Here is a 22,090-nt window from a genome sequence, read left to right as displayed (position 1 = left end):
TCAGTTTTCTGGAGAACTGCACATCTCTAGTTTTAAGATACGTTGTAATGATATCTTTGTATAGATAAACTCTGTAATATCAACGCTTTGGAAATGTAAGCAACTGTATGCTACCATTCAAAGTGCATATTGTTTACAACATTTAAAAATGACTTGTTGAGTTTTGCTGTTTGTCCTCTAGCTATTGCATATTTGTTTCTGTTGTTATTATATGGTTAGTCGTTTTCTTTTACAACAGTCCAAGTGAGAGTTTATATAAATAGTCAAATTCCTTGAGCTTCACTGAAATGAGAGGATGGCGTGATTTGTCCTCATTTTTTATCAATATAGCTTTTATTTTTTTTGCGCATAGAATAACCTTTGCTTCTTAGCAATTACATGGAAGAACTGACATGTTTTGATTTATTGCTTTCAAACCCTATTCATTAATTTCCATTGTCAGATGTTCACATCCCATAATAAATATTTCCATCTCTATTGTTCATACTCTGAGGCATAAAAGTAAATGGCAGTAACTGAGTAGCCCCAGGGCAATCATGCACAGGAAAATGCATTGAACTAACTATCTTCCATGCTGCAAGCTTGCAATCTGTTTATGTCAGTATGTTGTGTCACCCTCATGGTCATAAACAGCAGCTAAGAAAATTATTATCCCTTACAGTTTTTATTGGCCTGAAGGATAGAAAAATGTGTCAGCGTAAATAATCGCATTGTTTATTTAACCGTCCCTGGGTTATAGTAAACTTAGAAACAGTAAAATTAAGTACAGGGAGAATGATTGTAAATTTTATTAAGTGATATCTTCTCAGACCATCATTAATGAATCATACAAGGCTTTTTGTTGGGAATGGGAAACAGATAATTCAGGTCATTCCAGATTGTAAACATTACATTTTATGATGATATTATCGTTATCCCAAGCAATTGTACATTGCAGAAGTGCCATTTATGGCCTTTCAGTTACTAAAAATGATAAAGATCAATAAGAGCTTAATTTTTGTTTTATTTTTACTGCTGTGTTTTTTTTCCTGTTTAATTTACTTTGTTCAACATTGTACAGTATGTGATCAAGCACGCTGAAAGAAAAGATGTAATCAGACATATGGGCAAAATCAATAATAATTCTTTTTGAGTTTAACATATTACTTTTTCGGTTAATTGTGAATTATTATTTTTTACACACAACAATGATGAACAGACGTAGTATCCAAACAAGTGGTGTGTTTTACTTCATCCTAAAATTACTGAATACATACTCACTCATACTCATAATATGTTTTTATTTTGTAAGCAGGTATATTTGCCTCTGAAATTTCTCTGATTTTCTGTTAATCCTGTAAGGGTTCAAACATACTCAGTATGTGATATCTACCTGATGCCCCATCAATATTTCATTTCATTGTACATATGTTATTTTGAGCACAGAAATTATTACCTAAGTCTTAACAGTTCATCTCATCTCTGTGCTTTTTTTTAAAAGTTGTTTTGTTAATTGGGTGTGGATGAGTAGTGAATTTCCCATTATGTACATGCCTAGGGTAGCACTTGTACACTTGTTTTATCAGTGCCAGTCAGATATTTACCAGTTACTACAAAATATTTCCACTCTCCTTCCATGCCATATACCATCTTCTGTGAAGTGTGGATGGGAAGAACATGCACAGATTGTCCTTGTAAATTGTCCTATTTAGTAAATAGGTATATATAAAAATAAAATTATTTGTAAACGTTCTAGGCTTATTTTATTATTATATTATATTGAACTGACAATTAACAATTTAGAGCTTGTAACTAAACAATGAAAATAATAAAATTCAGGGGTCATGAGTGATCATTACCTTTGTGCCTAAGATAGCCCTATCTCCTAAATCTGCCCCTGGTGGGAATAGAGAAATCTGTAAACAATCAGATTATTGGATTGCAAAAATATTCATAAATTATTTCATTATAAAGTGTGCTGATCTTTTGCATGGCGGACATATTTATTAGAGTTTTCACCGGTCTGGGATTGCTTCGGCCAACCCGGTAATCAGGAAGTCTGTCCAGAGTCTGGAGAGTTAGCAATCCCAATAGGGCTGCTTCCAGAATTTACAATGTCAGCGGTTTCTCTGTGATGCTCCTCTTCTCAGCCCCGTCTTCTTAGTGCTTCCTCCTCTTCTTAACCCATCTCTACTCTGCCTCGTCTCTTTTCTCAGTCCCATCACTTCTTCTGAGCCCCATCTCCTCCACACAGTCCCACCTCCTCTCCTGAGTTTTGATCCCAAATGTCATTATCAGTAGAGGCAGTGGAGGATGCTGATGATACAATGTCAGAGTTCCACCAACACTTGTCCTATGTCTGAGCACAGGAAAAGGAAGGTGGAGAATTAGCATGTACTATAGTTGAAATAAAATGACAATGGATGTAATTATTGCAATGATTATTTAGTTGTTTTGTTAATCATAGTGTTTTTTTGAGTGCATGATAACTGTATGCTTAGATGCAGCTGCTATGTGGAGAGCTTGTATAAACATATGAAGGACAGGGAGTTAATTATGTGTAATTAAAAGCTAGCGTGCAGGTGAGCCTCAAACATATGTTATGTTTAACAATGTGATAGCAATTGCTATGTCTACTACTGTGAATGTTAGAGTAGGAATGACCGAATGGGGAAAGATTTGTCTCAGTTGTTCAACTTAACAAATGTTGCTAGAGAACAAAGCTGTAACTAGACTTTTTGGTGCCTGGGACAGAAAGAGCAATCCCCCCCACCCCCATGTTTAAAATAGATACATTCATAGAACATCCATACTTTCAGAACAGTCCAAGAAAATGGATTTGGACACCAATCCGCTATACCACATTCATATATTTTAAAATTATTATCTGCACCAACATAACCAATTATTTGCTTGCAGACACACACACACACACACACACACACACACACACACACACACACACACACATATAGTGAAAGCTCTGTACTTTGATTAATTTTTTAATCAATATATTTTGTTATTTTTGTTATCACATCTTTTCGTGCACCCCATTGTTAGCTCATTTAATCCAACTTGTGTCCGGTGCTTCCTGGGTGCTTTATAGCTGATATACAGTATCAGTATCAGCTAATAATTATACACAGTATGCAAAAGTTGGCTAATTCATATGTCTGAATACCCTCTCATGCTGCACTGTATATGTAAATTTGTAAATTCACCATTTGCAGCTAGTATGAAGTGTTTTAAACTATTCTAAATTCTACTTAAGTTTTTTTTTCATCTTTAACAATAAAATTGTGTTTGCCTCCATCATACAACTCACTGAAACATGACTATAATTTCTTTGACTTCAGGGTGACAGGGTAGCTTTCAGAAACAATTTTGTTGCTAAGTCCAAAAACTCACAAATCAGTTTCAAAAATAATAATAATAATAATAATAACAACAAAAATCTGTTCTATTATATTTTTGCAGAACTCAAAAGAAATACTGGGCAAATTATCAGGTCAAAACATGGTCATTCAAAGCAAGAAAACTGCAGTTCTCAAATCTGCTACACCAAAAGAAAATGAGAAGATTCAAGAAAAACTGTCTGAAGTTTGTTACCAGTGGGAAAACGTCAACAAGTTGTACAATGATCGGCAAGAGTAAGTTTTTATTTGACTAAGTCATTATTACACAATGTTACTGCACTCTTAGAAATTGGTTAGAAATATTAAATGTTCATACATATATAGTAGGCCTAGACATGGCTGCTGCATATACACCTTTCAGCAGTTGCTGATCAGCACCTATGAGTATAACAATAAATAGTGTTAAAAAGAAAAAAAAGAAGTTTAACATAAATACATTAGAAACATATGATGGCTGCCACTTAAAGTGATCCCAGCACCAGTGCTCATGGGCTAGGCTGGTAGGCACCAGATGATGTTGATGACTGTTGTGTTAATAGCATGAAGATTCACTGAATAGTGTATCATCATGTTTTAAACATTCAAATGCAATTATGCAGATTTGCTAATATTAAGATCTGCCCAACTCTGTACATATACAGTTTGTAAATGCGTGTATTCATGTCTGTGTTTTTTTTATACAAAAGCGTCCAAACTCCGCATCAGACACCACATAGTACTTACTGTGTTATTCAATTCAAATAAATAATTGCAAAGTGAGGTTAGAGAACAGTAAGATTTATTTATTTATAACCAGTTATTTATATAGCACACACACATTCTGCAGCGCTTTACAGAGAATATTTGCCCATTCACATCAGTCCCTGTCCCAGTGGAGCTTACAATCTCTATGTATTCCCTATCACATGTACACACAGACACATTCATGCTAGGGTTAATTTTTTTGTTTTGAGACAATTAACTTACCAGTATATTTTTGGATTGTGGGAGGAATCCGGAGTGCCCGGAGGTAACCCACGCAAGTATGGGGAGAATATACAAACTCCGCACACTTAGGGCATTCGTGGGAATCGAACCCATGACCTCAGTACTGTGAGGCAGTAATGCTAACCATTACACCATCCGTACTGCCCAAATAATCTGTACTGCCCAGTAGTAAATATTACATTAGACTTCTTCACAAAGTGTGATAAAATAACAATTTAATAAAGATGAAATTCAGTCATTAAACAGTGCAGCAGGTGGAGTTAACAGTCCATGCACAGTGTATTTGTCTTTTTTTCTCTCCTCCTTTCTGCAATGAACTCAGTCTGTGTAAATGACTGTAGTTCATCAGCAAATTTCATCTGTTTCATGGTTCTCTAACCACTTACTTAGGGGAATGAAACTTACTGGCTAGGGTGACACAGTAAGGTTTTATATACTTATGAGAGGTTAAAGGTAATTAGATTGCATTAAAAGGACAACATATGTCTAATTACAGTAGAAAATATTCAAGTTAGATCAACTAGCATTGCATTATCAAAAAGGTTCTAAGTAATATTGAAATTGAAATCAATAAACATAGTATTTATTAAATTACAAAATGCATAATTGTTTACTACAAAAGTATAAACAAATAAATTAGAACAGCATAAATATTTACAGATAAATACACATGCTAAAGAAACCACTAAAATAAATAAATGTAAATAACAAAAGCCAAAAAACAAAATATAGGGCCAGAGATCCTCTGGGTGAAGTGCTATCCCATATTAAAATTATTTGTCATTCATAAAAACAAATAAATCAATTAATATATCTAAATAAATAAAATCTAATTAAAATAAATGTATTCTATTAATAACTGTTAAAAAAAAATTCAATGTTTATGCTGGCATGCACATTTCCATCTTTGTCCACAATACTGTGGTCACACAAAACAGTTTGACATGGTTTCTTTCAAAAGTGGAAGTGTTATGTGCCATATAGATTATAGGCACACTTGTGGAAAAAGTAAATAAGGTCCTTCAGGAAAATTTCAAGTCATACTTCAATGTTTGATGGCAATGGAACAGTCTTAAATTAATAGAGAAGAAATTCCACCAAGGAAAAAAGTCTTGTAATCTGCAATGGGTGCAGGAAATGAATTTAAATGAGACGCGTTGATCTTGGGAAGATTGGAGGTGCTAACTTGGGAGATAACTTGAGACAAGGAGGCCTGTTTATCAATTCATTTTGTCAGGATATCCCCCCAAATCATAATTTATTTTGTTTGAGGATCCCCAAATGTACCATAGAGGTCCCTCCATATCCAACTGCAAATCAACCCAGAGAGTCTCTATGGATCCCTCTCCATGTGCCATCAGTGATGCATGCATAAGACAACTGCTGCGAATACGCAGTATGTCTACAGATGGTGAACCAGGAGGCAAAGTGATAGCATAAGCTTCAGCTCTTATTGGAGTCTGTCTCTTGGCAAGAGCATATTGATGCAAAAAATATTTATCACATACACATTAAAAATGTGTATTGCGATAATTGTACCCCATAAGGAGGGAATTGAAATTGGTGCAGCTTTGCGAATAGCTTTAGTAGATATATTTTATATTTGATTTGGTAAAATACAGGCAACCACCATAAAGAAAACCACAAAATCAGGTGCTCCTCAAATCAAACCAATGCTGCTCACTCAGAAAGTTGGGACACTGATTCCCAATGACAAGGATACCATTCCCTCTGATAAAATTGAGAAGGGCTGAGAAATGCATCCAGATGAGCTGATCACTCTATAGTGCACATATGAATTCTAAATTGTGGAGGCCACTGTCCTTATAGGGCATTGGAGACTGAGGGGAATTCCCCCAGAATGATAAGCATTCACTTGGCAAAAGTCACATGTGAGAACTACAGTGTTCAGGTCTCTATACACCTTGGGACACTGACAACAGCTTCACACAGTTCTGGGGATTGAGGGATTTCCGTCTGATAACAGATATCTACTTTGGCAAAGCCACTTACAAGAGCCACAGTGTCCCTGTATTTATGCGCTCTGAGACACTTATTGCAGCTTTGCTGGTATTACACTGAGTAAGAGTAGAGCACAGCCACAACCCCAGTGGATATATACCAAATGGCTTGGGAGGATTGATAAGACTATGAGTACATTCATTAATTGCATGATGCTCTACCTATTATGGCCACAATAAACTTCAAACTTACCAGTTATCATGTTTTTAAACATTATATCCCCCTTTTTTATACTCAGTGGATACTGATTCACTAGTATGTATTAATTCTGGTGGTGGCTGAGGAAAAAGAATACTAAACTGTGTTCTATATTTACATCACAATAGTGAACTATTGCCAATCATAAGCTCATATTTTCATTTGTCCACATCGGAAGGATAATACAGAACAAGAAGTTACAGTACTCCTAAAATACCACATCTGCAAATGCTTGCATGTCAGAATTGTAGGTTGCACCATATGGGGTGGTGAATACCAGGAAGTGCGCAACATTTAAAGTGTTAAATGCTATTTATGTGTTTATTTAATACCTTTTATATTTCATTACATTTGTGTTCACTCTTATTTGACACAGCAGAGAAGCAGTAGAATATTTTGCAAGGAAAATTAGTCTAACAGTTGTGCTCTAAATAGAGTGGAGATGTGAAAATGTAGCTAAGGGAAGAGCAGAAGTGAGCTGCAATATTTAAAGCAGGAAATTGTGATTGCATATATTAACAGCTTTGTCATATATATAGTTTATTATTCACATATATAAAGATATCAGATATGTAACTGCTGTTTACATGTGGGGATATCTGCTCAGTTTGAAAAATTGAGTTTAAGATGCTAAAAAGACATTCATGGTGAAATGGCAGAAAGACATTCAGTGAGTGGTATAGATGTGCACATACAACCGTTTTGAATTTGGTTCAACTGTACAGTATTTCATCATGTTTTAATGCTGGTTTTGGCAAAATCACCCTCAAGTGTTTTGGTTTGGATTCAGATTTTGGTTTGGTTTAAAATCGCAAAAAAAAAATCATTGATAAAAATCAATAAAAACAGATAAAATCATGTAATTTGGACCTGTTTACATGCTATCCAAAACCCAAGTTTGATTTTTAAATTTGTGTTCCGAGCTGACAACAGACACAAGCTCAGACTCAGTTCCACTTGGAACCCCAAAGTGATTTCGAACTGGGACTCAATTCGACTTGTAACCCCTAAGTTCAGTTGTGTTCGTATTTCAGGAAAACCAAACCGCACATCTCTAGTAAGTGGAATTACAGAGATGGGCATAGATACTGATAGGATAGCTATGTTTGGGTATCATCCTCATATAAGTGATGCTCAAATTCAAAGGCACTTATTAGTTTTCCAAGATAAAAGGTATGGATGGTGTAATAGAGGGCCTTGTGATACTCTTAACTAATTGCAAAAGTGGATCCAGGGAAACTGAGACAGGGATTTGGTAAGTACATGTCCATGATCATCTTATAAGTTTTCAAGCACCACATGCATACGCATCGTGGCAGCTGCTATTCTCAACCTCTGTGTCTAGTCGTAGATTGCGTATGCACCATACAGTCCAATGGAAGCGGGCACACTATATGTGACAAATGAGTTGCATTTGCCACAAATAGGATTTAAGAGGAATATGTACAATGAGAACCAGCACATAACAGTACTTTGAAGACCTAGGAAATTTAGAGTTGTTTGAGAGGAGACTTGTCAATGATGTCAAATGCAGCAGAGAGGTCCAGCATTGGTCTTTAGATTTACAGTAAAGCACTGATTTTATTAAAAGCAGATTGTCTGTGTGAGCAAATTAGGCATGTGAAGTTAGTGTAGACAAACCTCTCAAGAAATTTGGAGGAGAATGGTAGTTGAAAGATGGGATGGTAATCGGATAGAGAGTCTGCGTCACATTTTTTTTTTGTTTCAGAATAGGGGTAATCACTGCACTCTTTAAAAATCTGAGAATAAATAATAATAATTATTATTTTATTTATATAGTGCTTTTCTCCAGCAGGACTCAAAATCACTTTACAGGGATTAAAAACTGCACAAAAGATTTACAGTAAGTAGAGAACAGCACAAAACTAATTAAATAACAAAACAGAGAGAGTACATAGTATAGGGTTGGTGCAGACATTTTTTGGTAAAAATTTCCAGGGGTTATATATTCTACCCATCAAAGGTTAGAGGTGAGGCAGCCATCTTGAGCGCACTATGTAGGATTTCCCTGGGTGGAATAAGTCACCTATAAGAGATGACACAGAATAAGTGGTTGCAGCATCTTAACGCTAGGAGTAAGGTCCCAAAATGACTGCCAGGTCCATGCATTTATCATCCCATCCACAAGCATCCCAGATGAGGCAGCCATGTTGGGTGCACTAAAAAGGTTACACTGTGGCAGGTGAGCCATACAAGAGCCCAAGGTATATTACAGATATTATTTAATGCTGAGATGGGAGAAGCAGAAATAAGGTATGGTTAACTGAACAGTCAGTAAAGGGAGACGAGCAGGAGAGATTATACTATCATTCTTTTTTGGATCAAACAGAAGATACCAAAAGGTTCAGGGAAGTAATTGAGTCAGTTGTTGCTCCATAAAGATTAACTCAGTTTATGTTGTATCTTCCCAATCTTGTCCATGAAGTGATGGTTATTAGATGAATAGGGTATGAGAGTTGGAAAAGATGTGAATGTGTTAAAAAAATTGTTTGGGATTTGAAGCCTAAGCATGACATGACACATGACATGACAGATTAGAAATAAGATTGTTTCACAGTTTCTAGAGCTTTCTGATAACAGTGATAGCAGCATATTTGTAGTGATGAGAAGTTAGAGGTTTACACCATTGACATTTACACTATATGAGAGATTTTGAAGGCTGCATATCTCTTAGGATGCCATGGCTAGTTGATGCAGTGTGGAAAAAGCATCTGATTCAGCGCTGTTGCCAGCACTTGATGATGTGGGACTACCATATAGAAAGTGGGGAGAGAAGGTTACTTAAGAAAGGATCATGGGCACTGAATCCAAAGTGTTTGGTGATGGAAGTTTTTGGTTCTAACTCATATATAAAGAAAACTTGTTTAGACTGTAAAGGAAGTTTCCATAACCATTTTTCCGTCAATTCAAATATAATATAAAGCAGTTTGGGTGTCACTGGAAACTGTTATGCTTTCATAACAAAATCCAGCAAAATCCACATGATGTTAAAAAAATATGAAACTATTATTGATGTAGTGCTTTTTATATATATATATATATATATATATATATATAAAAATAACACATGTATATTTATTTATTTAGTGTTCAGTTATGTTATCTATTTTATATTATTTTACTCTGCTCTGATTTATTTGTGTTCTGATTGTCTGTTGCTTTGTGCAGTTTCTTTTTAGGCTATATTCATCTCACAATCAGAAATCAGATCTTATTATCCAAGGATTCATCTGCGAATTGAAATGCATGTAGTTAATCAGAAAATCTTTTGAACGATTGAACAAATTTTGTGTTTTCATTAGTATGCATAGTAATCCGGAGCTTCATTACATTCTAGCTTACGTCTGGGACAGGAAAATGAACCCATCATTTCCAGCAATATTTATTGCAGTCCTTCCTTAAATAAGTATTTATACTGAATATACCAGGTGTCTTATTATTTCTCATTGTGCATCTACTTAGAGCAGAGTAACTGGGTTATAGATTATAGATTTATATGTAAACATATAGACAATGTATAGAATTGACAAATCTGCTCTCAGCTAGAACACTGGGGGTCACAAACAAACAGCAAACCTGCTGTAAGACCCCTGGTATCCCCCAGCACACTAAAAAATACCTGTAACCATACCTGAACCTATCTGGTAATAGAGTTTCAGAGAAATTGTTCACATGCGTTTTCAAAGACATGTTTAGCGCTGTGTCAAGGCTTCTCTGATAACAGCAGTCCTAACACTACATAAAGGAAGTGCCCACATAGGGCCATGGGATCTATCTATAGTAAAGCCTCAAGATAAAGGCTCATACTAAGATGGCCATACTGAGATTGGCCAGCCACAACACGTGTGTGCTCATTTAACAACCCTGGAAAGGCTTAATGATCAACGTGCCTAGTACAACTTATATGTGACAGATTTTAGGACATCTATGTGATAATTTTTAACCTAGTGAATAATCTGTACAGTATATTAGAGAGCACCTGATGCTGGATCCTACATATACATTTAATGTACAGCAATATATGAAGATATTATTCATACATCAATAATAAGATATACCAATTATAGATATATAACGCTATTTGAATTCATCAGCATTTCAAGTTAGTGTTCCAGCATTGTAGAGAAGCTCATGTATTTAAACAGCACTCTATTTAAAGTTATTCCCAGTTACATTAATCAACCTCTTATAACATTTATTTAATTGTTACATATTATTTCTCTTACGTCCTAGAGGATACTGGGAATCCATTTAGTACCATGGGTAGAGGCGGGTCCACTAAGAGCCTTGGGCACTTTAAGAATTGATAGTGTGTGCTGGCTTCTCCCTCTATGCCCATCCTACCAGACTCAGTTTAGAAAATGTGCCCGGTTGAGCCGGTCATGTCGCATAGAAGTTCCTGAAGAGTTTTCTGCATTTATTTTGTATGTTTGTTATTTTCAGGCAGGACTAGATGGCACCAGCCTGCCTGCTTCATGGGATTTAGGGGGGGAAAGATCCAACCTCTTGAAGGGTTAATGGTCCCGTTACCCGCTGTCAGGACACTAACTCCTGAGGGAACTATTTGCATGCCCCCACCACAGCCAGCGTACGTTCCCACAGCACACCGCCACCCCAAACAGAGCCAGAAGATAGAAGAGTGGTGAGTACTAAGCCGGCGTCCTGGTTAGCGGGTTGCCGGCCATTATGGCATCATGAGGGTACAGAGACGCATGGCTTCTAACTAGTGCAGCAGAGTCTCCAGACTCCGTACACAGTGCGGATGCACCGCTTCTGAGGCAGTGAACTTAATATAAGTACACTACGTGTGTACACAGTACCCAGACTGGCATTACAGACGTAAGAGGTGACTAACTCCATTTTAAGCACTAAAAATTACCTCAGCCAGTATAAAAAAGCGGGAAGACCACGCGCCATTGAGGGGGTGGGGCTTCACTATAAGTGGATCCAGCAGCTCACCTGCACCATTTTCCCTCTGCAGTGGACACAGACGCTGACTGACAGGGATGCGCAGCTCCTCCAGAGAGACTCCAAATTACCTCAGCGGTCCCAGGGGGTCATAGCAGGGGGGAGCGCTTACTAGTGTACTAAGGGGGTCATTCCGTGTTGATCGCTCACTAGCAGTTTTTAGCAGCCATGCAAACACTTTGCTGATACCTACTGGGGAGTGTATTTTTGCTTTGCAGAAGTGCGAACGCTTGTGCAGCAGAGCGCCTGCAAAGTCTTTTTGTGGAAACAAGACCAGCCCTGTAGTTACTCTTCATATGCATTGATTCTAACGATGGTGGGATGGCTTTTGATGTCACACACCCACCCAGCATTTGCCCAGCCACGCTTGCGTTTTCCCCGACACACCTGCATTTTTCTAAGCACTCCCTAAAAATGGTCAGTTGCCACCCAGAAACACTCACTTCATGTCAATCTTCCTGCTGTGCCGTGTGACTGAAAGCTTCGCTAGGCCTTTGTACCTGTATGTCGTGCGTGCGCATTGTGGTGCATATGCATGCGCAGAAATGCCGATTTTTAGCCTGATCGCTGCGCTGCGAACAACGGCAGCTAGCAATCAACTCGGAATGACCCCATGACCCCATTAGTCCCCAATCTGGAGACTTAGTCTGCGACCTGGCTAAGCTTGGCATTAGCAGTAGGGCACTGTGTGCTGGCTCCAGGCTATATCTGTGTCTCTCTTGAAGGGCTCTTTGTGGGTTAATTGTGCATTTAACTTTTTCCTGTGTGTGTGAGCTGTCACTGTCACAGTATGTCAGACAAATAGTGTGTTTCATGTAAGGCACAGTCTTCCTCTTCTCCAGGGGGTTCACTGCAGTGTACTCAGTGCAGTGTACCCTCTCAGGCTAGTGGGGTAGAACCAGCTTGGCTGGATACAATTAGAGGAATGATTTCAAATATCTCTTCTAAATTGTCCTGCAATTAGAAAGAGATGCAATACTTAAGACAATCAATGACTGAGTTTATGAACAGAGACTTAGTACCCAAACCAGCGTCTCAGTCCCCTGCCATTTGTCTGCAAAAATGACATTTGCCCATATCCTGCAGTCTGACTCTGATGATGATGGGTCAGACATGGAGGAGGGGGAGGTGGACTCAGAGGTGGGGGAGGCTACTCTGTCACAGGGAATAGAGGCTCTCATAGAAACTATCAGAGACGTTCTGCATATCCCTGATAAGGTAACAGAGGAGACTGAGGAATCTTCTTTTAATCTTGGAACTAACTACCCTATTTGAAGTGGGTTAATCCTGATAGGAAATTTCAAATCCCTAAAAGGTTAATATTATCTTTTCCTTTTCCTCCTGAGGATAGGAAAAAATGTGAAAATCCACTGATAATGGATGTATCAGTATCCAGGCTGTCATGGAAAATTGTACTGCCTGTCCCGGGTGCAGCTTCCCTGAAAGACACGGCTGATCGTAGAATTGAGAATACACTCAAATCTTTGTATACAGCTTCTGGGGTGGTCCAGAGACCCACTATAGCATGTGGGTGGATTACTTAAGCCATTGCCAAATGGTCGGGTAACCTAATTCAGGGGTTAGGTACCTTGCCTCGGGGGGAGATTATTTTACTCCTGCAACATATACAGGACTCTGAGAATTTTATAGTGGAAGACCATAAAAGAAATAGGCTTGCTTAATGCATGCGCCACTGCTATGGCAGTGTCAGCACACAGAGGCTTATGGCTACGCCATTGGACTGCTGATGCGGACTCCTGGAAAGGTGTGGAAGGCCTTCCCTTCACAGGAGAGGACTTATTTGGAGATGAACTAGACAAATGGATCTCCAAAGCTACTGCAGATAAGTCTATGTATCTTCCTTCTGCAGATCCCCCAGCAAGGAAGGCCTACTCAGGACCTAATCTACAGTCCTTTTGGACAACCAAGTTTAAGGAGAAAACCAGAGGTTCTTCTGCAGCCACCAGAGGCACTAGAGGTAAACAACGAAAACCGCCAGTTCACAGGAGCAGAGCTCAAGCTTTGCTTCCTCAAAGCCTTCAGCATGACAGTGGGCCGTGATGCCTGGAGGACTGGCAGGTGGGAGCACGACTAAAAATTTTCAGTCACATCTGGACAACATCATGCCCAGAAACCTGGGTCATAGATCTTATTTACCAGGGCTACAGACTGGAGTTTCAGGAGCTCCCACCTCACAGATTCTTCAAATCAAGCTTACCAGTTTCACAGGAAGCAAGTGTAACCTTACAGGACGCCATTCAAAAACTGGTACAGACCCAGGTCATTGTTCCAGTTCCACCTCATCTGCAAAACAAGGGATATTATTCCAACCTGTTTGTAGTACCAAAGGCAGATGGTTCGGTAAGACCGATTTTGAACCTCAAGTCATTGAACCCATACTTACAACTGTTCAAATTCAAGATGGAGTCTCTGAGAGCGGTGATCTTGGGTATGGCGGAGGGGGAATTCCTAGTGTCTCTGGATATCAAGGATGCGTACCTTTATATTCCGATCTGACCACCTCATCAGGCTTAGCTATGGTTTGCACTGCAGGATTGCCACTACCAGTTCCAGGCCCTGCCATGTGGTCTCTCCACCTCACCAAGAGTGTTCACCAAGGTGATGGCATAGATTATGTTTCTACTCCACAAAAAGGGAGTGAACATAATTCCATATCTGGATGATCTTCAGATAAAGGCACCGTCCAGGGAGCGGTTGTTGGACAGCATTAGCCTCTCAACCAAACTACTCATGGATCACGGGTGGATTCTGAACTTACCAAAATCTCACCTGGAACCAACACAGAGGCTCTCCTTCCTGGGAATGATACTGGACACAGAGTCTCAGAGGGTGTTCCTTCCCTTGGAGAAGGCTATGGAAATCCAGCCAATGGTTTGGGCTGTCCTGAAGCCAACCTGGATCTCAGTGCACCTGTGCATTTGCCTTCTGGGGAAAATGGTGGCCTCTTACAAGGTGCTTCAGTATGAAAGGTTTCATGCGAAGCCCTTCCAGCTGGATCTGTTGGACAAATGGTCCGGATCGCATCTTCACATGCATCAGAGGATCTGTCTGTCACCAAAAGCCAGAATCTCCCTTCTGTGGTGGCTACAGACTTCTCACCTCGTCGAGGGTCGGAGGTTTGGGATTCAGAATTAAATTCTGCTAACCACAGATGCAAGCCTCAGAGGTTGGGGAGCAGTCACCCAGGGGGTGCAGTTTCAAGGAAGATGGTCAAGTCGGGAAGTCGTCCTTCCAATAAACATCTTGGAACTCAGTTCAATCTACAGCACCCTTCTGCAGGCCTCACCTCTACTTCAGAATCAGGCTATTCAGGTCCAGTTGGACAATGTAACAGTGGTAACGTACATAAACCGACAGGGTGGAACAAAAAGCAGAGCAGCAATGTCAGAGGTGTCAAGAATTCTCCTCTGGCAGAAAAACACGCCATGGCATTGTCGGCGGTCTTCATTCCGGGAGTAGACAACTGGGAGACAGACATCCCCAGCAGACACGACCTGCACTCTGGGAAATGGGGCCTCCACCTGGAGGTGTTCCGGTGGTTGACACGTCGGTGGGGATATCCACAGATCGACATGATGGCCACTCGACTCAACAAGAAGCTCAAGTGGTATTGTTCCAGGACGATAGACCCACAAGCAATGGCGGTAGATGCTCTGACAACTCTGTGGGTCTACCAGCTGGTATACATGTTTCCTCCACTTCCTCTGATCCCAAGAATTCTAAAAAGAATAAAGAGGGAAAAGGTTCAAGCAATCCTTATTGCTCCAGACTGACCTCGAAGGGCCTGGTTTGTGGATCTTTTCAAGATGCTGATAGAAGATCCGTGGCCTCTACCTTTCCATGAGGATCTTCTGCAACAGGGCCCATTTGTCTGTCAAGACTTACTGTGGCTATGTTTAATGGCATGGAAGTTGAACGGCTGATTGTAGCCAGAAGAGGGATTCCTGACAAGGTCATCCCGACTATGATCCAAGCCAGGAAGGGGGTAACATTACCACCGTATATGAAAGAAGTACGTCTCTTGGTGTGACAGCAAACAATATTCCGCTGTGAAATTTCATCTGGGATGTTTTCTGCTTTTTCTGCAGTCGGGAGTGGATGTGTGCCTACGCCTAGGCTTTATTAAAGTCCAGATTTCGGCTTTGTCTATTTTCTTTCAGAAACAATTGGCTTCTCTCCCTGAGGTCCAGACATTCCTGAAAGATGTTCTGCACATCCAGCCTCCCTTTGTGCCTCCACCGGCACCTTCGGATTTCAATTTGATGCTTCAGTTCCTCCAATCGGACTTGTTTGAACCGTTACAGGAGGTTGACGTAAAGTACCTTACGTGGAAGACTGTCATACTGTTGGCCTTGGCCTCAGCAAGACGTGTGTCAGAGCTAGGGGTGTTGTCTCACAAGAGTCCCTAATTAATTTTCCATGAGGACTCAGAACTCATCAGCAATTTCTTCCTAAGGTGGTGTCCGCTTTGCACATCAACCAACCTATTGTGGTTTTGGCTGTGATGGACACCTCTGCTACTTCAAAATCTTTGGATGTTGTGAGGGCTTTGAAGGTGTATGTAAAGAGAACAGCTCATCACAGATAATCCGACTCGCTCTTCGTTCTCTATGATCCCAATAAAATTGGGTGTCCTGCTTCAAAGCAGTCTATTGCACGCTGGATTAGGGTCACTATCCAGCATGTTTATTCCACGGCAGGATTTCTGGTTCCAAAATCTATACAGGCCCACTCTGCTAGGTCATGGGTTCTTCTTGGGCTGCTGCCCAGGGTGTCTTGGCTTTGCAGCTCTGCCGAGCAGCTACTTGGTCAGGTTCAAACACGTTTGCAAAGTTTTACAAGTGCGATACTTTGGCCCCTGATGACCTTCAGTTTGGTCAATCAGTTCTGCAGGAACCTCAGCACTCTCCCACCCAGTTTGGGAGCAATGGTTAATGATAACCACTTCTGCCCTAATGACCAACATGCAATTCAGAGAGTATATAGAGAGCAAAATGTAGTACAGTGCATTCTAATGACTAATGTACAATATAGAGAATTTCATACTGACCACTATAAACCCAGATCTCCGGTGGAGTCAAATCTCTAATGGCTATGCTATGCAGACCCTGCCAGATCTCCCTTTAAACTTCTTGGTCATGGGTTTCCTGGTGGATGATCTGCTATATCCGCATCTACTGTAAATATACAAAATCCCCCTGGTGCTGAAATACCCTAGGTGGAGTAACTAGTTGTACAGGCTCATAGTTCTGATGCTGGCTGCACAGAATTCAGTGGGAATGAAGAGGATGGTACACTTCCAGTTATTCCACTTAGAGGAGTGCAAACTGTACTGTATTATAATAATAATAATTATTATTATTATTATTATTATTAATATTGCTTTTCATATCATTGTTTGCACATCACATTCTTCTAATTTCTATTATCCAATGATTCACAGTGATTGCAGGGTCAGAGAGCAGCAATCACATCTGTGGAGAGGCAAGTGACTGTGGCTGATCAAAGTAGTCAGTAAACGATAATATAAAACACCAATATAACATGAAGCATTTAGTAAATGCAATGACACTCCATTGTGCTTAAAATGGGAGTATAGAGACATTTTGTGGCATCCATTGATAAGGATATCTAAATAAATCAGTATCAATATTGATCGAGATGTTGAATAGTGCTCTTCCTTTAATATTGGCCAACAACAATTGCATGAGTAAATACATTTCTGAAATCAATTTTCATGTATATTATCTCACATATATAAAATGTATATAAAGATAGTCCAATTTTAAATGTTCATATACTATATATAGTCATCACATAATGACATCTTGTGGGAGAATGAGATTACCTTTTATAGTAACACTCAAAACAAACTATTCATCCTGTTACTTTAGACAAAATAGTGCTACCACAACCCCTTAGGTGGTGTCAAATACGTTCCTCCTGGTGGAGTGCCATTCCATGATGGTATGCCTCTCTAGATGTCCTTCGGTGTACACCCTAATGTGTACCCAGGAAAATGTGCTTGCCTACACTATGCTCCCAACCCCACGTACATTGGAACTGTCCCAGTCAGCAAACACAAATACAGTCAGGAGCTATTTATAAAAATAGTCAAATGTAAAATTCTAAATGTACCATATATATATATTCTACCATATATATATATATATATATTGTAAGCCAAAACTGAATAAAGGATTTAACAGTCATACAAAAATTTATCTGAGATATTCTTTGTCCTGTGCATGTGATATGGATTCAGAAAAACGAATTGAATTTTACTGTGACATAACAATTTTCATATATATATAACACTATGTAACACAAAAGTATGATATCTGTAACGCATCTAAAAAGATTATTTTGGGGTGTTTTTTTATTTATGTTAAAGAAAGTACATTTTAAATACATATTAATTACAAGGAGAAAACAATGTATTTTCTTGCTATAAAGAAACAGATGTAAATAAGGCTCTCAGTAATAATCACAAATACAAAAACCAGAGGGCACTATACAGTTTAGCTATAAGAGCAATAAAATGCTATGATAACATCAGTGGGTCCTCTTTACTGTGTCTACAAGTCCTATTCACTAGAATCCCCCAAGATGTAGAATTGTAAAGGCTGATATATCCGGGATGTTCTTAAAAATACCCTCTCACCAAAGACCACCAGACCAGAAAAAGGCCCAATGGCCAATCAATAAATAAATGCCATTTTTTTTTTTTGTATTTCTGATAAAAAAAATGCATCATTTATAAAAATAAAAAAATAGCTCACAGCATAAAGGAAGTGACAATGTATCCACATCACTATACAGTTGAGGTGATAGTATATTCCTGCCACCACCCTTACGGGTGTGAGCTCAATTGGCAGGTTTCTCCTGCTTAGTATATGGGCACGGAATCAGAAACCCACACTTTAATTACAGTTTATATGTTTGTTTAGTAGATGCAATTTGTATTTAACTTTTAATATCCTTAATAAGTGCATAATGGGAATCAAACATTTATTTGCCAATTGCAAATTATGTTAATTTGCTATCCTGCAATGAAAAATATCTTATTATTCTGAAAGTCTAGGCAAAAATACTGTTTCTAAACAGAAATTATTATGTGAGACCATTTCTCTGGATACATAGTCATGAAAGTAGGCCTGATACTCCATTAACCGTGATAATTATATAAGCAACCATATCAATGAGAAATCATGAGATAGTCATTTACCACTATTACGCAGTCTTGTTATATACAGAATCATTTATAAATTACATAGTTTCCATTGGCTTTGCATCAGTCTGTAACATATACATACGCTAAATGCAGTTGTGTGTGTGTATGTGTGTGCGTGCATGCTTTTGAACTACAAAAGAATAACCTTCACATAATTTATATGATAAAATCAACTTTGCACAAGTTAGAAGTAATGGGTGATATTTATTAGTGGGAGGAGAGACCATGTATTCAACAGCTTGGGCAGACCTAGCTGTTGGTTGAGTAAGGGGAGGGTGCAATATTTTGTTGTATTGATTGATTGATTGATTGATTGATTGATTGATTTTTCCATTGTAAACTCACTTTCTTTATATAGCAACAATAAAATCACAGTGTATTGCATCACATTGTCAGTTTGAATTTGAACATCATGCATATACACACAGTGCCACTTTATTAGCTGTACATTTTTGTTTTTTACTGGGCAGAACCCCCCTTTGCCCTGTTAGCTAGGCCCCTTATCTCCAGTGAAGGGCAATCTTAATGCTTCAGCATACCAAGATATTTTGGACTATGCTATGCTTCCAACTTTGTGGCAACAGTTTGGGCAGAGGCATCACTAGGGTTGGTGTCACCCGGTGTGGTAACTCATTATGTCACCCCTCTATGGACCATACGGCGAGTGCTCACAAAGTAAGATGCAATAGCATCCAGCTTATGCAAACACCTCTGCCTGATTTGACAGGCAGAGGAGTTCACAGGGTGGGGATGCGGCTTTGTGGTGTTATCAACTTGGCATTGTGGGGGAATGCCGTCTTAAATGAAGATGAGTTTGGGGTGGCCGTGTGACATCACACGTGGATGCTGTGATTGGAAACATGGCGGCGTGTTACCCTAAATCATCAATGCGATCACAATTGTATTGCGATTGCATCACTGGTCACCAATAGCACACGGAATGAGCCAAAATTCACATTATGCCACATGGAATGAGTCAAAATTCACACGGAATGAGCCAAAATTCACATTATGCCACATGGAATGAGCCAAAATTCACACGAAATAAGCCAAAATTCACATTATGCCACATGGTATAAGCCAAAATTCACATTATGCCACATGAAATGAGCCAAAATTCACATGGAATGAAACAAAATTCACATTATGCCACACAGTATGAGACGAAATTCACATCCACACAGTATGAATCAAAAGTCACACGGAATGAGCCAAATTCACATTGTACCACATGGAATGAGCCAAAATTTACATTATGCCACACGGAATGAGCCAAAATTCATATTATGCCACACAGTATGAGGCCGCAATTCAGGTACAGGGAGAGTGACAGAGGAACATAGGGACAGGGAGAGTGACAGCAGGGACATAGAGACAGAGAGCGTGAGAGGGACATATGGACAGGGAGAGCGACAGCAGGGACATAGGGACAGGGAGATTGACAGCAGGGACATAGGGACAGGGAGAGTGACAGAGAGAGGGACAGCAATGACATACAGAAGGGAGAGAGAAAGGCAGCAGTGTAAGATTACCTTATCAGCAGCGGCGTTGTGGAGGAGGCTGTGATTGACGGCGTAGCATTTATTACTTTTAACAAATTACAAAATACACTGGTACATTATGGCCTTTTTTTTCTCACAGAGGAACGGGGTAAAAACGGGAGGACTAGCATGGCTTAAAGGGCAGCGGGAGGCTAAAGTAAAAAATGGGAGCATCCCACTAAATGCAGGAGGGTAGGCAAGTCTGGTATAAACATGTTAAAAAAAAGTCACATGTGGAAAAAAAAGATAGAGTAAATTACACATACAGTACCTATTAATACTAAACACCAAATAAAACAAACAAAATAGTTCAGGCAAAATCCCGGCTCTCATTCTGAAGTACTGTTTTACTAGACATTCAGCACTGGAATTTTGCACCTGTGTATACCAATGTAAATAACCAGCAATTAAAGTATATATGTGCACACACAGAGTCTCCCTCCCCTCCACCCTGCTTATAACTGAGTCACTCACCATGAGACCATGCACTCTTTCTCTTCAGCCGACTCCTCCTAGCTCCCAGCAGTCCAAACTCAATCTTTCCGCGCCTGGTCACTTCCCACCTCACTCCCCCTCCCAACAGCAAGCAGCTCCCAATGTGCTGGGGTACAGTGGGAGGGATCTGTTGCTGCTGTCGCCACTGCAGTGTACTAGTATCAGCTCTGCTCAGTGCAGCAACGGTGCCCGTGGTGCGAGGCCGGCAATCAAGATCCGCCCCTCATCGCGTCCGAAGTCGGCGGGGGTGACGGGGCTTGGTGCCGGGAGGGAGTGTGGATGCTGCCGCTGTGGATGGGATGGGGGTGCAGCCCTTTTTGGTGTCACCCCGTTGAAGGGTGACACCTGGGTGCGGGCTGCACCCTCCGTACCCCCCTCGTGACACCACTGAGTTTGGGGAAGTCACTTTTTGCTATTCCAGTATGAAAACACCACTAGCCTCGCACTAATGTATGCATACAATTCTATAAAAAAAGATGTAATAGATTTCCAAATTTAGCAGCAAAAGATAATAGTATGCTTGTGGTTGTATACACATACACCTTTAGAACAGGTGTAATACAAAATAGACTGGATCCCTCTGCACTGATTTAAAAAACCTATCAAACAAAATATAACATCAGACAGTTTGCTCAAATATTTGCAATAGGAGGTGGATCGATAACATATTAATGGAAAAAAAGCCGAATAATTTTTTGCTGTGTTCGCAACTATATCCTAGTAGTCCCAATCACGCATATAGGGGGTAATTCCAAGTTGATACCAGCAGTAAATTTTTTAGCAGTTGGGCAAAACCATGTGCACTGCAGGGAAGGCAGATATAACATGTGCAGAGAAAGTTAGATTTGGGTGGGTTATTTTATTTCTGTGCAGGGTAAATACTGGCTGCTTTATTTTTACACTGCAATTTAGATTGCAGATTGAACACACCCCACCCAAATCTAACTCTCTCTGCACAAGTTATATCTGCCCCCCCTGCAGTGCACATGGGCCCTCATTCCGAGTCGTTCGCTCGGTAATTTTCATCGCATCGCAGTGAAATTCCGCTTAGTACGCATGCGCAATATTCGCACTGCGACTGCGCCAAGTAATTTTACAATGAAGATAGTATTTTTACTCACGGCTTTTTCTTCGCTCCGGCGATCGTAGTGTGATTGACAGGAAATGGGTGTTACTGGGCGGAAACACGGCGTTTTAGGGGCGTGTGG

At 39.7% G+C, this 22,090-nt stretch overlaps 1 protein-coding gene across 12 annotated transcripts in view; it reads left to right on the top strand.

Annotated features, from left to right (window-relative positions):
- DMD (dystrophin) overlaps positions 1–22,090 on the top strand; it is a 3,641,189-nt gene that overhangs the window by 1,664,304 nt on the left and 1,954,795 nt on the right. For all 12 annotated transcript variants that reach the window (XR_010221499.1, XM_063953479.1, XM_063953476.1 and 9 more), the window contains one exon: positions 3,457–3,629. Coding sequence is in view for 11 of the 12 variants with exons in the window: in XM_063953479.1 (XP_063809549.1) it covers positions 3,457–3,629 (173 nt within the window). In the remaining variant the exon portion in view is untranslated. The remainder of the gene's footprint in view (positions 1–3,456; positions 3,630–22,090) is intronic.

Source organism: Pseudophryne corroboree, chromosome 2 (genome assembly GCF_028390025.1).
Source record: "Pseudophryne corroboree isolate aPseCor3 chromosome 2, aPseCor3.hap2, whole genome shotgun sequence".
In the NCBI taxonomy this organism is placed as follows: Eukaryota; Metazoa; Chordata; class Amphibia; order Anura; family Myobatrachidae; genus Pseudophryne; species Pseudophryne corroboree.
This window is presented reverse-complemented; position numbering and strand designations above follow the sequence as displayed.